Genomic DNA, 16596 nt, shown 5'->3' with positions numbered 1-16596 from the left:
GTTGGTATCTGAACGGGATTTTAAAAGGGTCGACATTACTGTTTAATGTTTATGTTATGTTACTTAGTTTTGTATAAAATTACATTACATTATTGTAAGGTTCTCAGTTAGTTGCTCGTGAGTAAGCAGCCAGGACTCCGCTGTTTCCTTTAAAGATTTTATTGTGCAAACTATGTACAGTGCAGAGCTAAAAAGTTCATGTCTGTATCAAGCGGTGTCAGAATCCGGGAATGGCCCCTTCTGATTCTGACCCTAGCAAAAGAGTTTCGGTATACAAAAACCCCGCCTTCCATCCTTTTTTTCCACCCCACGACATCTTTGGGGTGACGGAAATTGCATTCCCCCTGTATCACCCTCGGGACTGTGGGATTTCTGGGTCTCTCTTGTATCCCCAGAGCCTCTACTCCCTTTCCCCTGTGAACTCTCCCCCTCCTCGCTGGACGTCTCGCCGCTCCTTTTGCTACCAGAGGAGGAGCTGCTGGCAAGGTGGGACTGGGGCTCTCTGTAGCATCCGGAGAGCCCTTCCACCACCTTGCGCTGCATCGGGGACAGTTTCCTGACAATTATGTTCGTTTATATAATCCAGAGTATGCACGGCTGATGAAGCCTGGTTGGGTGAAACAAGGAATTATCCTGGAATCCTTGTCTTATTTTCTGCATGTGCTATACTTTCAAGTTTTGTTGGTAATAAATAGGCAGCTTACCCCATTCCCATAATGCTTAGTAATATGAATAGAGCACTATAGATGCTTGATTTTATCTTCACAAAGTGTGCAAGGTTGGTTAGATGAGAGATAGTGTCTAAGGCAATGGATGTTGCAAGATTTGAATCCAACTCTTCCCAGCCATAGTCCAGAATTCTAAATACTACAGTACAGCATGCTAGATTTGGAAATATCCATTGATTTTCTGACCCACCATACATACAACTTGTAACTGAGAACTTGAACCTGGGTTTGCTTCCCTGCCCCCTTTTCCCATCACAATCCATTTTCCTGTTGTGTTGTGTCTTTTTAGATTGTAAGTCTGAGGACAGTAATGCTTAAAACCATGCTTTTAGCTAGGTAATGAAGAAATACTCACCACACTGCAGCTATTTACTGACCTCAAACTGCTGCAGCACAAAGAACACGTATGGTCCATTTGTCATACCTAGTTTCTTGGCCTCTAACAAAATAGATCTTGCATCCAAAGAACTGCAGATTAAAACAATAACTGCAAAAGAAATAGTAGAGATCAGTTCCCAGCGCATCTAAAAAGTCAAGTGTATCCACCAGCTGAGCCAGTAGCAGCAACTAAATTAGAGCTGCCATATGTCCGGATTTCCCCTGACATTACTGGGGTTTCAAAGGCCAAAATGATGTCTGGGGGGAATTTCCAAAGTGTGGCACTTTGTCCTGGATCTTAGGCAAGTCAATCGAAAACCAAGGTGTGGTTTTTTGGTGTTTTTTGGTATGTTTTTTTTAAAGCAAATTTAGGGTTTGTCCTGGTTTTTACTTTTTGAAATATGGCAACCCTAACTAAATAGTTGGTACAACAGCAAACTCAGTGGTACAAAACTCAAAAGGAAAAAAAAGCCAAAACAATGTATTGATAAATGCACATTGGATAATGTGGTGAACAAAGTTGTTGTAAGGGTATTGGTAAATTACTGATTGTGAAAATGCAAAATAATTGTGTGTAATTCTGGGTGTATCACTATAAGGCAATACAAAATATCTTGGGTATTTAAAACCAATCCAACTTTAGATCATGCATTATGTAACTTTAGATCATTTCCTAATCCCCCAATTTATTTAATAAACTCCCAGGCCCTCAGACACACAAATGACTATCCCATTGAAATCAGTGCACATAACGAAAGATTAAAGTATTGCAGTCCAGAGAAGTGTATCATATTTCAGAGAGAGAGAGAGAGAGAGAGAGAAAAGTCATTTATTTGGTATTTGGAAATCCCTGTGCATTAAGTGCATGACAAAAGCACCTGAATGTAATCAGAAGCTGTGCATATGAATACTCCTTAAGCAAAGAAGTATTCCCAATTCCAGTTGTTATCAGTACTTTTCTTTAAAAAAGTATGAGAATGCTGCCTCCATTTATACCAAGTATTGTATAAATAGTTCTTGTTACAAGTGGGCATTAAGTAGAGCTCTTTGCCTTGTGTAACCATGTGACTTACGCACTCAAACTTGGACACCTCTACTCCTTTCTTGCCTGTGAAACAGAATGTTCTGGAAAGGTGAGAGTTGTGAACATTACAAAAGTTTAGCAATATATAATCCATGTTGGCAGTATTGTTTTTGCCGATTTCCCTCAGAAGTAGCTCAAAAACGCAATTAAAGCTCAACAACTTTTCATTCCAGATTTTCACTTTTCAAAGTATGGCAACCCCTAGGAATGCAATGTCAGAAGAAGTTAAAGTGTAACGTCTTATTGAACACAGGAGCCAGGAGCACCAGAGAGATGAGGGACAGGTAATCACACAGGTTTAATACAATTTTGTCTACACTGATGTCCACAGTACCAGTGGACAGCACATATGGCAGCAAGGCATCTTTGGTTGGACAGCACCCTGGAGAGCATATCTAGTGGGAAGGCACCACTAGTTGGATCTACTCAAAGGTACACCCAGGCAGCATATAGGGAGAAGAAAGAACTGCAATGAGCTTCAATTTCTGATAAGTCGAGTGGTAGTGTGTCATATTTTGCAAAGGACACTCTTCTATTTGAAGAAGTTATTTAAGTAAGTGGTGGGTAACCAGTGGACCATGGGCCAGATACAGCTCACCAAGCCATGGGAAATGGATTGGGAAGTAAAATCCCTTTTGTAACTCCAGTCCATGTTTTATGTGTGTTTCAGTTCACTAGGGTCTGGCACTTTAAGTAGCAGGCCCTGAGGCAGCTGAGGATTTCTGCCGGGCTTTTCTCATGTCCAATGTTGGTTTGAGTTTGTTCCAAATAAAGTACTTTGGACCCCATCCTTCATGCACAGAGTTCATCTTACAATGTTGCTGGGAGACTTATGAACTCACATGGAGAATTATCTCTTTATCTCCAGAGCTCAGAAACCTGTCATGAAAAATGAAACAAAAAACTTACTTCTGGCAACTGATGCTATATAGTTGAGCTTGTCTTGATGGAGGCTTTGATCTTTTGTGTTGTATCTCACCTTAGCAGTGATGGTGATGTTGCTTTTGAGTTGATTTTCTACAGAAGCCCACAACTCCTCTGTTTCAGCCCAAGTGAAAACATCACTTGAGCTTCCAAAGAGGCCAACGTACCTCCACCCAAAATACTGGAGAGTTTTATAAAGGACTTCCCCAATCATTTGCAGAGGGGTGACAAGATTGATATAAGTGTCATAAACAAATGAATCTTCCAGCTTGGCTGTATGGCCAACAAACCCAAACATGGGGATGTTCCACTGAGAAGCTAGCAAACCAGTTACCTAGGTGGAGAATAATAAAAAAAACTGGATTTAATAGTCACATTCAAGAGGCAATAAGTAAACTTGGTTGACTGTCACTTCATTTTGTTCAAATGAATATCTTTTAGGTGCTCTATAGGTTTCAGAATGCATCAAGCCCTTTGGAGGATGTGAAACTGAAACACATAATGCCTGATTTCCCATTTCTGGAAATACAAAAACCAGCTGTTAATCATTTTTCTCTATTTCACTGCCTGCAATAATGGTGCCCATAAGTAATGACAATAAGGTTTCAGTGTATAAGATTTCAATGCAATAGGATTTCAGTGTATTTATTTACTGAACAGAACTTATACAGTATACCACTTGATTGTAAAAACAAAACAAAAACTACAACCTCTGGTTTACAAGAAATATTAAAATTATCAATAAAAAGGTAATTAAAAACATTTAAAAACAAAGGCAGTGGCAAACGAAAAAGAGATTCAAACACGTCCACATCCACATTCCTGGATAAACTTGCCTAAAGAAAGGAGCTTTAAGTAGATACAGAAAAGAAGAGAATAACACAACATAACGTTATATAGATGTGAAGTTGATATATATTAATGCATAGATAAACACAAGCTAAACTCAGCATTGTGGTGAGATACTAAAACCAATATTTCTCCCAAATCAATTGTAAGACCAGTTATCGAGACCACTGTGAAGCATTTACTAGAATAATATGCATGAATACTTAAATCACAATTGAGTTGTGCTGTCTCTATTCATGCATATCCATCATGCCCCCAAGCACTCTGTGTTTTGTTTGCTTCCAAGCCCATCTGAAATGAATGCAGGTTGTGCCTTTTTTCATAGACAGGCTCTAATTTAAAGATCTTCATGAGCTCTGATAATAGGTACAAATGGTTGCACATTTAACACAGACCCTCCAAGTGTCCCTGTTTTTCAAGGACAGTCCCAGATTTACAGAAGCAGTCCCAGTTTCTGATTTGATCCCGGTATGTCCTGCTTTTCCTTAGGACATCCCTATTTTCATCAGAGAAATGTTGGAGTTATCTGACACACACACACACACCCCAAGCCATCTGGAGGCAGCCCTGTATAGGGAAAGGGTTTTAAAAAAATGTTTAATGTTTTATTATGCTTTTATATATGTTGGAAGACTCCAACATATATAAGGCAATCCAGGCAGGTGGGTGGGATATAAATAGTCAAATTATTATTATTGGACAGGACGCCCCTATTTTCATTGGAGGAATGTTGGTGGGTATGAGCTGGAGCATAGTAAAACAGACTAAGGTTGCACAGAAAAGCTTTGCTGTCCTAGCCGCAGCATCTCCCTTCCCCAGCCTACTAGGCTCCTGCTGCAGGAGGGCTCTTTTTTCTCTTTGGAACTCCCCTCTGCTCTCATCAGATTCCCACAGATTCTCCACCTCTGCTGTAGGGAGTTCAAGGAAGCCAATTCCTCCTCCTCCTCCAGGATTCCAGTTTCTTTTCCAGCTGTTAGCTTGTTTCTGCACCACCTGGTGGAAAGATGGGATACAGGCACGAGAGCTCTGGACCAAAAACGGAGCATCCCTATTTCAGTGCCAGAAAGGTCAGAGGGTATGCTCATGGTGAGGTCCTGACTGGGATTTTCCTTAGCTGGGGACAAAAATAGACAGATAGCCCACAACCACTTTGTGTGGCAGCACCCACACTTTGCAAGTAAAAAAGGTAAAGGTACCTCTGACCGTTAGGTCCAGTCGCGGACGACTCTGGGGTTGCGGCGCTCATCTCGCTCTATAGGCCAAGGAAGCTGGCGTTTGTCTGCAGACATCTTCCGGGTCATGTGGCCAAGCATGACTAAGCTGCTTCTGGTAAACCAGAGCTGTGCATGGAAACACCATTTACCTTCCCGCTGGAGTGGTACCTATTTATCTACTTGCATTTTGACGTGCTTTTGAACTGTTAGGTGGGCAAGAACTGGGACTGAGCAATGGGAGCTCACCCCGTCGTGGGGATTCGAACCACCGACCTTCTGATAGGCAAGCCCTAGGCTCTGTGGTTTAACCCACAGCGCCACCCGCGTCCCATCACTTTGCAAGTACCCTCCTATAATCGTCTCATTTGCTGCACTCTTTTTGGAAGCCGCATAAAACTTTTATGTACAAGCAAGCCTATCCAGACAAATAGAAATTACATGTTTTTAGTTAATTGTTCATTCTAATTCATTGTGAATCTTTTTAAATACCCATTTTAATTGTCTTTTATTGAGAAGCTTAATGTTTTGGCTTTTTGTTGAGGTTTTATTATTGCTTAAGTGGCACATAATGTTTGTTAATTTCCTTTTTAAGTTGCCAAGGTTAGGTTCCCATCAAAATCAAGATTGCAAAAACCACCGCTTGCAAAACAACCACAGGTGCCATGACAGATTTAATCCATGTGTGTGTAGAGCCAACCATATTTCAAAGAGAGAGGCAAGTTTCTCAGCACAGTTTTGTTCCTCAATACATTCCATTTTAGTTTACATGTGGCTGTGTGGACAAGCAATAATTATAGCGATATTATCAGTCACTTTGATTTTTAAAAACAACAACAAACATTTTTGTGATTTCTTTTTTTGCAGACACACTGAGTGCACAGCCCCATTTTAATTGTTTACAGGCACTAAGTATATAGAACTAATGGAAAGACTAGAAATTAAGATAGGTCTGAGATATAATCAAACTGTGTCCTAAAATACAGTGTAGGCACACAGCCTCCCACCCGCAATATCTGTGGTCTCAGAAGCTCCACAACTGCATAGGAGAGCACCTCTTTTAGATAAAATAATTAGTGAACTCCAGTCTGTAAATACAACCTGCAGGCTATTCTAGAAAGGTGAGAGAGGTTTGTAAACAGGACTATGCACAAGTGGAATAAATATCTGCTCACACAACAGGAATTCACCCTCTTTTCTTCCCTGACCCCACACCTCACAGCTCTGTATACATCCACAAAATCTGCCCTGAAAGGTTGGGGGACATTCCAGTGAAGATTTTAGGGGTGCAGAGAGATCTGCAGGGGAGAAGAGAGGATGATAAAGCCCAATTGCATGCATTTAAAGTACATTTAACACACATGGCTTTTCCCCAGGGAACCCTGGAACTATAGTTTACTCCTCACAGAGCTACAATTCCCAGAACCGTTAACAAAATACAGTTCCCAGGATGCTCTGGGGGAAGACTTGCACTTTAAATGAGCATTGAATGTGCTTTAAATGCATGGTGTGGGTGTGTCCTGGTTGGCTGCACACTATAACAAATATTGTCTATTACAATTAACAACAACAACAACAACAACAATAACAACAACAACAACAACAACAACAAAGAAGCAGGATGAATTCATACTCAACCTCTGCTGCCTCTGAGCAAACTGGTCCAAACAAGGCAGAAATGTGTTCTTTCTGAAACTGGTTGATGAAAGCATGCAGAGACTTCTTTGCTTCACACCCAGAGTCGGCATAAGTAAACTCCAAGCTGTAATTGCCTAGGTAAGATGGATCCGCATTGACCTTATCGATGGCAATCTCAATAGCGGAGCTTAACCTTTGGCCACTCAGGGGATGGGAGATATTCCAAGGAGCCTGAAAGGCTATTACAAGCTTGGACATTCCAAGACCACTAGCAGTGTTAGTGGAATAGACTGCAGTAGCAAATGAGATCACTGAACCATAGTAAATGTGGAAGAAATTCTGTGGGCATTTGCTCATGTGCCACCGCATCACTGGATGAAATACTAAGCTGCTCTCCAATTAGCAAACTTTATGTCGTCCTTTTCTCTGTGTTACTTATACCACTGCTTGAAATGATTATATCAACACCTCTGCCTGTACCATGACATTTCATCAACAGTTCTAATTAACAGAATCCTTGATCACCAAAACAGCTTCCTTGCAGTACTACCTCCAACCTTGATGTGTCAAAAGGTCAGTTTAAAACTTTCGAAGAGGTGTTTTTTTTGTTGCTGCTGACTTTGCTAAACTCTGCTGAAATTAACTGAGCCAACAGGAAACATACAAGGGAAATGTTGGTGCATGTACTCCTTTCTGTAAAATGAGTGTTTACGGAGGACCTTGTTTACAAAATTTCAGGATCTGGCGAAGTGTCAGGTATTATTTGTGTCCTGTTGTTACGGCAAGTACATTCTAGAAGGGTGCAATTATGTGCTTGCAAATAATAATGTCCCTTGTGACTTAAAGAAGAGTTGAGTGCAAACCTCTGTGAGGTTCCCCGTCATGAGTGATCCAGATAATGGAAAATAGTACCCTACAGCTTACTGGATGTTCATAGAATCATAGAAGCATTGAGTTGGAAGGGACCCTAAGGATCATCTAGTGCAGGGGTCAGAAAACTTTTTCAGCAGGGGACCGGACCACTGTCACTCAGACCTTGTGGGGGGCCGGACTATATTGGGGGGGATGAATGAATTCCTATGCCCCACATATAACCCAGAGGTGCTTTTTAAATAAAAGCACACATTCTACTCATGTAAAAACACCATTTTAAATATTTACATTCTATTCATGTAAAAACATGCTGATTCCTGGACCATCCGCGGGCTTGGTTTAGAAGGCAATTGGGCCGGATCCGGCCCCCAAGCCTTGGTTTGCCTACCCATGATCTGGTGCAATGCAGGAATATGCAGTTGTCCCTTATGGGGATTGAACCTGTATCCTTGGTGTTGACAGAACATTTAAATAAGTGCCAAAGTTCTGTCAATCCATTTATTGCACTCTTCTCATGGTTGAAACTGATCCCATGGTCATGGTTGACCAAGAGCAGTTTTCACACTGTGACAAAATGTTTTGGTAGACAGTTTTCAAAACTGAGAGGTCAAAGCAGTGTCTTCCATTTAAAAAAATATATTGATGTGGAATCTTCTCACAAATGACACTTCTGCATTGCAGCTTAGTCTGAACTCAGTGCAGCTTGTGAATGTGTAGCATCCACAGTATGTTGTTCTCATTGCCACAGTCCTTGAATGGTGAGCTTGGTGGTGGTTCTATGGAGGCTGTGAGAACCCACTATTTTGCTGCTGCTATTTTGCAATTGGTGGACCTCAGAAATGTTAAGCTTTCTCAAGTGTGTAGATTTTATATATGTAAGCTCATTTTCAAATATGTGTGATTAGTATCATTTAATTATCCACAGAAAGGTTCAGTATTTGGTGGGCACTTGTGACAAAGTTTCTAAGCAGCTTTGCTGGGGGGGGGGGGGGAGGAATGCTACATTTTTATTGCCTTTTACTGGTGATAACAACATGCTGATTTAGAAGCCTTCTGAATGATCTTTAAACTTTTTGTGTCTGATTGTTACATGTCCGATATTTCTTCCCTTTGAACCAGTGTTTGTTATCAATGAATAGTCCTAAAGTCCAAGTCCACTAAGGCAGACGCTTGGATTCCACTTTAATGTCCCTGGTGAGTCTCTGATATTTAAAACCTCTTAGGGAATACTTGTCACTTCCTGTTGCTGACACTACCTTACACATGAACATAGGTGGGGACATGTTTTTAGCTTGAGGGCCACATGCCCTGACTGCCACCAAAGGGCTACCCGAGGACCACTTTGTCCTGAGGGGACGAGAAAGATAAGTCAGAACAACTCATGAGCTTCCCAGCACATAGCTCCCGGTGAGGTGGCCTTTCTTCTCCAAACTGCCACCACAGGGCTAGAGTGTTAAGAACATAAAAATGTAGGGAAAGCCCTGATTGATCAGACCAGAAACCCACCCAGTGGCCAACCAGTTGCGTCTGGGGGCAGTAGTGATGGTAGTGCAGACAGGGCTGCACTGCTGACCTGACTTCCCAGTGTTGCATGTTGCAGATGGCTTCTGAAAGGGGTGGGAGGAGCCGAGCTTGGTGTGGTGAGAGTACGGTGTCAGATTGTCTCTACCACTGCACCAGCAGCAAGCTCTCCCTGCCCCTTCCTCCTGGGTAAGCAGCAGTAGTATTCAGCACTGGGAAATTACTGCCTGAGAAGCCCACAAGCAGAGCATGAAGACACTAGCACTTTCCTGATTATGTTTCCTAGCACCATATATTTCTTTGCTTCCATTTTTTTTGGGGGGGGGGATTAATATTGCAAACAGGTCATTGAGATACTGCAATTTGGACATTGGCAACAGATGTTTTGTTTTCAATTATGGGATTTTTCTTCAAATGTGTAAATCTGGACTAAATAGCAAAAATATGTTGGTGCTGCAAAAAACTTTTATGCAGCCACAGTAAATGTTCCGGAAGCAGCTTCTGATACTGATCATGGCTAATAGCCAATGATAAACTTGAATTTGGTGATCTAGATCTACCTTTTGAAAGAGGTTTTGGGTCTTTGCTCTTATCTATGGAGCTTTATTGTTTATATATATATTTAGTGGAAGCTTATTGATTTCATTCTTTTATGTAAACTGCTTTGCAAAATTCAGATGGAAGGCATAATGATTATAAGGTAACAGCTAGGAAATCCCAGCTGAAATCTTGCCCCAGCAGTTGATTAATGAAGGAACCTTTATCCCATCCCTCAAGCATAACACACGTAGATGCTCCAACTGAAATAATATTGACCAACTTTCAAGGGAATATTTAAAGATTGCTGAGATAACTTATGTGGGGCACATTGTGTGTATGCATACACACAAATGTTCAGTAGTAATATATCTGGTGAATTCTGTAATATACTGTATCAGCAATGAAATATCTCACAAGGCTCAGTGACTCCTTCCCCTGATATTGTACTGCTATCAATGAATGAAACAGAACCAGGCGGAAAGGGGCCATACTTGCGTGACTCACTTAAGTTTTGCCATCATGTTGGTAGAACTCTGTACGCTCAGCATCTGTTTGCTGCCCTTTATGGTGGGACTGAACAGATAACAGGGTGACTGAACAGACTTGCTCAACTTGTTTACATGTTAATGAGAAACTAATACTAATAAGATGGCTGTGAGTAAATATGCTTAGGATTGCTCTATGCTTCAGAATAGACCATTTTCATACGCACATCATACAATTGTAGAGTTGGAAGGGACCACAAAAGTCATCTAACTCCAACCTCCCTGCAATTCAGGAATCTTTTGGCCTACATGGGGCTCAAACTCACAACCCTGAGATTAAGAATCTCATGCACTACTGATTGAGCTATCCCAGTTACATAATTAAAATATGGTGGACATCCATAAGGAGATGGACATTTTTTGTTGTTGTAGCAACATTGGTGAATCCCTACTACCCTCAAAAGGCCCACCTAAACCCAACACTGCATTGCGTTTTTAGCAGATTAATTGCACTGCAGAAAGCGTGCTGGGTAGACCACACATTCAGGAAACAATGAAGAAATGCAAAAATATATTTTGCTTGGCTTTAATTACAAAAACAAAAACTCCCCTTACATTAAATCTATAAGTATGACCCACCCATTCACCAGGGTACTGAGAGAGGTACACACTGCTCTTTATATACTATACCCAATTGCTGATGCAGCTTAATTAACACAGCGGGTGGCGCTGTGGGTTAAACCGATCAGAAGGTCGGCGGTTCGAATCCCCACGACAGGGTGAGCTCCCGTTGCTCGGTCCCTGCTCCTGCCAATCTAGCAGTTCGAAAGCTCGTCAAAGTGCAAGTAGATAAATAGGTACCGCTCCGGCTGCTCTGGTTTGCCAGAAGCAGCTTAGTCATGCTGACCACATGATCCAGAAGCTGTCTGCGGACAAATGCTGGCTCCCTCAGCCAATAAAGCGAGATGAGCGCCGCAACCCCAGAGTCGTCAGTGACTGGACCTAATGGTCAGAGGTCCCTTTACCTTTACCTTTAACAGCACCTGCTATACTGCTTCACAGCTGCAAAACTAGGTCATGATATTTACCCTGGCCTTTAAAGAGATACACAATGAACCTTAAGATTTAAACAAACCATTCAACACACTGAATGATTATTTTATACGATCTGTCTTGTCAAAGAGGTTTTTATTTTTGGTGTGAGGTGGTTTCAGTTATAGAATTATCCTCTTGCTGTTACATTTAGCCTGTGGCCCCTTTTAACCTGTTTGTTCTATGGTCTTAAATCAGGACTGGGCAGACTTCTGGCTTGCAGAATAGACTTTTTTGTTCACCAGACCCTTATGGTCCACCAGCCAGAATTAGTCACAGAATGGTGCCTTGAGAGTGAAACCAGCTGCAAGTACCTACTGCATAGGGTTGCCATATTTCAAAAAGTTAATCTTCATGTGCAATTACATCTTTCACTCACATCACCATGGCACTCATCCTTCCCCAGAATATTGGAGGTGATGCTGCATTGTTCGTAGCATATTGCAATAGTGTACAACCATTGCTACATATTTTGTGTGAGGCTGTCCTCACACAACTTCCCCCACTTTCTGATGAGAAAGATACAAAATTCACCAGTAAAAGCATGCTGGGTTACGTACTTCTGCTTTTGGTGCTCTGATGAGCAGCTGGCAAAAGCCAGTGCTGGTTTTTCAACTTTAGACACCCTATGAATTTGCAGAGCTATTGTGTAAACATTAACTGCTTAGCCTTTTGCTAAACAGGCATTTTTCACCAGCTCAAATTATTCCATCTGTTTGATCACGTCAAGCCCCACCCTTGAACCTACCACAAGGTATGTTCAAAGATTGCCGAGTACAATGCTGTCACTTTATTAGAGCTCCCTGAGCATGGATGACTGAAGCAGATCAGCTCCAGGAACTACTTGTGAGAGGAGCATGCGCTAAACTTCAGTGTGGGGCTCAGGGGGCAAGGGGAACGACAAGCTTTCATTCACTTTTGGGGTTGATCAACAGGAAGAAGGTAAGCCTTGAAATTAACTCTCTCCCAGTCAACATCTAGTTATGCTAAATAGCTAGTTTTTGCTGCTTAAAGATTATGGGGGAACAAAATAGCTGATAGCTGTTAAACACTGGTAGTGGATTAATTATTGGTAGATCTAAATAAAAATAATAATACTGTTAGTGTCAGAGGAATACAAAGCAATCTGATGACGAGCAGGTGGTCTAACAAACAAGTCTGCAATCATAAATGAAAAATCTGATTCTAGACCCCCCCTGAACCCAAAATTTCATTTCATGACGTAAGTTTTTTAAAGACTTCTCAGAGGGTACAACAACTCTTATTAGTTTTTTAAGGTGCCATGAGACTGTCTGCCTCTCATTTCCTGCAAGAATCCCCCCTGGAATTATTCATTTGAATGATTAATGGTTTATATCTGCTTTGGGAGCCAATCTCGATGGTAATTAATTCTTTTCTTGAAACCTCACTGTGTCCTTTTCTCGAAAGCGAGAGGAAGAGTTGTTCCACTTGTACCGTTCGGTGACTGTTTGCTATCTCAATTATTGAACCAAAGCTACACATGGCAATTAGAGATATAGATCAAAATACAGATCGTACACAGCTTTCTCTTTGTACAGTGTTAAATGGTACCAGTTAACAATGTTTTATACAAATTGCAGGTCACATATACAATTGGTTAAACTGGAAAATTCTGTCATATCTTTGATTCTCCTCTCATGTGTTGCGCTGATGTTGTAACCTTCAGGTAACATTGGACATGGTGCATTCTCCACTTTTTGCCTCATCCTTCTGAATCTCTTGCACAGCATTATTGACATACAAGTGTCAGTCTGGAAAAGCTGTGAAGATCACAGGCAACGAATTTAGTTATGGAAGTACAACTGCTTATTGTTGTTTTAGTGGGAAAGTTGGGTTTTTTAAAGTAAAGGTAAAGGTAAAGGGACCCCTGAATATTAGGTCCAGTTGTGTCCGACTCTGGGGTTGCGGTGCTCATCTCACTTTACTGGCCGAGGGAGCCAGCGTACAGCTTCCGGTTCATGTGGTCAGCATGACAAAGCTGCTTCTGGCGAACCAGAGCAGCACATGGAAATGCCGTTTGCCTTCCCGCCGGAGCGGCACCTATTTATCTACTTGTACTTTGACGTGCTAGGTGGGCAGGAGCAGGGACCAAGCAACGGGAGCTCACCCCGTCACGGGGATTCGAACCGTCAACCTTCTGATCGGCAAGCCCTAGGCTCTGTGGTTTAACCCACAGTGCCACCCGTGTCCCCTCCCTTTTTTTTCAAATCCTGCCTTGCCCGGAAGAATCTTATGCCTTCACACGAGGAAGCATTGTAATGAAAACTCATTGCAGCCTTGTTTACTGCCAGCAAGAAGCAAAGAGTAGTTCCCACAGCTGTTTGCAAAAGCACATGCCATATGATGTCACGACTAGATAAAAAAGGATAGTGAACAAAATGCTTAGAATGATGGGAAGCAGAACCATTTTTCTGCTCTGATTTTGATGTGTTGGCCTGAGTCAATGTACTACTGCTAGGAAAATGATGGTATTTTGGGTCACTACCAGGAGCATCAACAGAATTTTCTGGGCTCTTTATGTTGACTGGACCCTCCATTTAACATGCAAAAGAGAATACCAATTGGCATATGTTTGGTGTTGTGCGCAAAATTGTATGCCATTTTAGTGGGTGGAGTGGAGGGCCCCCAAAATATCTATCAGAGACCACATAACAAGCTATTAGATGTTTGATGGACAGAATGTCAACGGGTGAAGCGTTTCCCATAATGGAAATTGAATTTCTGCCTGCCACACAGCTGTGAAAAAGCACAAGATGCCTGCCTTCCCCCAGTGCCAACCCTGAACAATGCAAAGAATTCATGTTTCATGAGCTGTAAGCCAGTTACATTACTGTAATGTCTTTCATCAGTTTGCCTCTGGCTTGCAATACTGTATTCAGTGCAAAACCAGGCATGGTGTTTCAGGTGGCAGGTGTGTATGCATGCATCAAAAGAGATTTAAGATCATCAGCAACCCAAGTCCAGGTGCCCATATGTGGATCAGTACAATATTAAACCGTTAAAGAACATTTGTTGTGCTTTTTATGATTTAGACCTCACAGTAACTACAGCAATGCTATCAACACGGGTCAGTTACCCTTTTATTTCACTTTGAGAAAAAAAGGGGTTTGAGCCTTTGACATGAATATACCCATAATTTTAGAGTTTATACCAACAGCAACCTCTTCCACCATTATCCTCTTCCCCCCTCATGGTTGGGAAGGCAAGTATTTCTCCTCCTCTCCATGTTGCTGCTAAAATCATTTTGACAGGACCCCCCCCCCGTCTGTGTTTCCCTAGAGCTGTATAACAACACTGAATACAGAGTGGTAATTCACTACCCTCTCTCAGCACCCCTGTTCTATAACATTAGTACAGTAATACTGCACCACTTTCTAGAGCTGACTTAACCTATCCTTTCTCAACCAGAATACCAACCTCCCTACAATACGGATCTATTGATGGATTTTTGTTGTATCTGCATTTACAGAGTGTTTAAAACTAGAACAAAAAAAGTATGCACAAATATAATATAATAAAATAAAATATAATAATAATAATAATAATAATAATAATAATAATAATAATTTATTTGTACCCCACCCATCTGGCTGGGTCTCCCCAGCCACTCTGGGTGGCTTCCAACAAATATTAAAATACATTAAAATATCACAGATTAAAAACTTCCCTAAACAGGGCTGCCTTCAGGTATTTTCTGAATGTCAGGTAGTTGTTTATCTCTTTGGCATCTGGTGGGAGGGCGTTCCACAGGGCGGGCGCCACTACCGAGAAGGCCCTCTGCCTGGTTCCCGGTAGCTTTGCTTCTCGCAGTGAGGGAACTGCCAGAAGGCCCTCGGTGCTGGATCTCAGTGTCCGGGCTGAACGATGGGGGTGAAGACACTCCTTCAGTTATACAAGACCGAGGCCATTTGGGGCTTTAAATGGAGGGGAAAACACATTGGGCTGATACTTGCATCAAGGAAGACCCAAAATCTGAATGAAAAGAAATAGGAAGCCCTTCCTTCTCCATTCAGAACCCCCCTTTTAAGTATTCTTTTGGGAAGCCTCTGCATTTCATTCTAGCACTCACACGTGTGACTTCACTCATTGGTTAAAAGCACTGAAAGGCGGGGTCAGGTTCATAGCTAGCAAAGCAGTTTCTTTAAATGGTGCCTGCATACTTTTATTTTAAAGGAGCCAGAGACCCTGTGCAGTAACTAAAGTTTATGGACTGAACAAGGGAAGCCCTACATAGAGTGCAGTGCATTCATCCAACCAACCTTGAAGTTACCAGTGCCTGAACTACTATGATCAAACTATCTTGCTCCAGGAATAACCGTAGCTGCTGTATCACCAGCCAAAGCTGATAAAAAGAACCTATGTCATTAATAGCCTGATAAGCTATAATTAAGCAGGTGTTTCCAGATATGGAGATAACAGGGATAGAAAAGTTTCACCTGCTACATTGTAGGTTACTCTTAAAGTAGCAGAGACAACAAAAGAGTCGGCAACTTGGAACACAAGTTCCAATGAAGAGACAAAAATGACATATAACAACAGACAGGCAAGTTTGGATACAACACTGACACCAGAGTTTAGTATTACATGCATGTGTCTCTGTTTTGGGTATTCCTCCTTCCCTGTCTTCTGCCACTATGCCCGCAGGGAAGAGATCAAAAGCTTTTACTTTCAGGTAATTGCAGCTTATTATTACAACTTACAACTATAAATGGTAAATCTTAGATATGATTTAAGGAAACAAGCCAGCTTGATAAACCATGGTTGGCTTGCTTTCCTAAACCCTAAAACTAATTGGAGTTTGACCAGGTTCAGATAGAACAACAGCCCACAGTAAATGAGAAATCGCTGAACTGAAAGCTTGCCATCTCCTTCTCATCGCTGCTGCAGTGAGCTGTTGCCTGAGGCTCCTTCACAAAATATTAAATGAACCTTTCCCAACCCGATGCCCTCCCAGAATTGCTGGACTAGAGCTCCCATCAGCCCCAGCCACCAAGACTATTGGTCAAGGGTGGTAAAGTTGCAGTCCAAAACAACTGGAGGGCATCAGGTTGGGGAAGGCAGTGCTCAGTCATTGTTTAGCATCCTATTCAAACCATAGCATAGCTGGGACAAAGAGGGGATGCCCCTGTAGCAGCAGCAGATGCAGATTACGGTGGTTGAATAATACGATTCATGAACCATCCCGTGCACCTGGGATTAAGCTCCATTGAACTCAGTGGAACTTCTGAATAAATATGCATAGGCTAGGCCGG

General features: G+C 41.9%; 2 protein-coding genes across 2 annotated transcripts in view; one reads left to right on the top strand and one right to left on the bottom strand.

The window, feature by feature from the left end:
- LOC117046275 (guanylate cyclase 2G-like) overlaps positions 1 to 6894 on the bottom strand; it is a 30056-nt gene extending 23162 nt beyond the window's left edge. The window contains exons 1-3 of the mRNA XM_033148074.1: positions 6813 to 6894; positions 3100 to 3448; positions 1106 to 1215 (exon numbers count right to left, since the gene is read on the bottom strand). Coding sequence (XP_033003965.1) covers positions 1106 to 1215; positions 3100 to 3412 — 423 coding nt within the window. The 5' untranslated portion in view covers positions 3413 to 3448; positions 6813 to 6894. The remainder of the gene's footprint in view (positions 1 to 1105; positions 1216 to 3099; positions 3449 to 6812) is intronic.
- Positions 6895 to 12116: 5222 nt separating this feature from the next.
- ACSL5 (acyl-CoA synthetase long chain family member 5) overlaps positions 12117 to 16596 on the top strand; it is a 31070-nt gene continuing 26590 nt past the window's right edge. The window contains exon 1 of the mRNA XM_033149689.1: positions 12117 to 12265. The gene's annotated coding sequence lies outside the window, so the exon portion shown is untranslated. The remainder of the gene's footprint in view (positions 12266 to 16596) is intronic.

The sequence above is a fragment of the Lacerta agilis genome, chromosome 5, assembly GCF_009819535.1.
Source record: "Lacerta agilis isolate rLacAgi1 chromosome 5, rLacAgi1.pri, whole genome shotgun sequence".
Lineage (NCBI taxonomy): Eukaryota > Metazoa > Chordata > Lepidosauria > Squamata > Lacertidae > Lacerta > Lacerta agilis.
The sequence above is the reverse complement of the archived record's forward strand: the minus strand, read 5'-3'. Positions and strand labels throughout refer to the sequence as shown.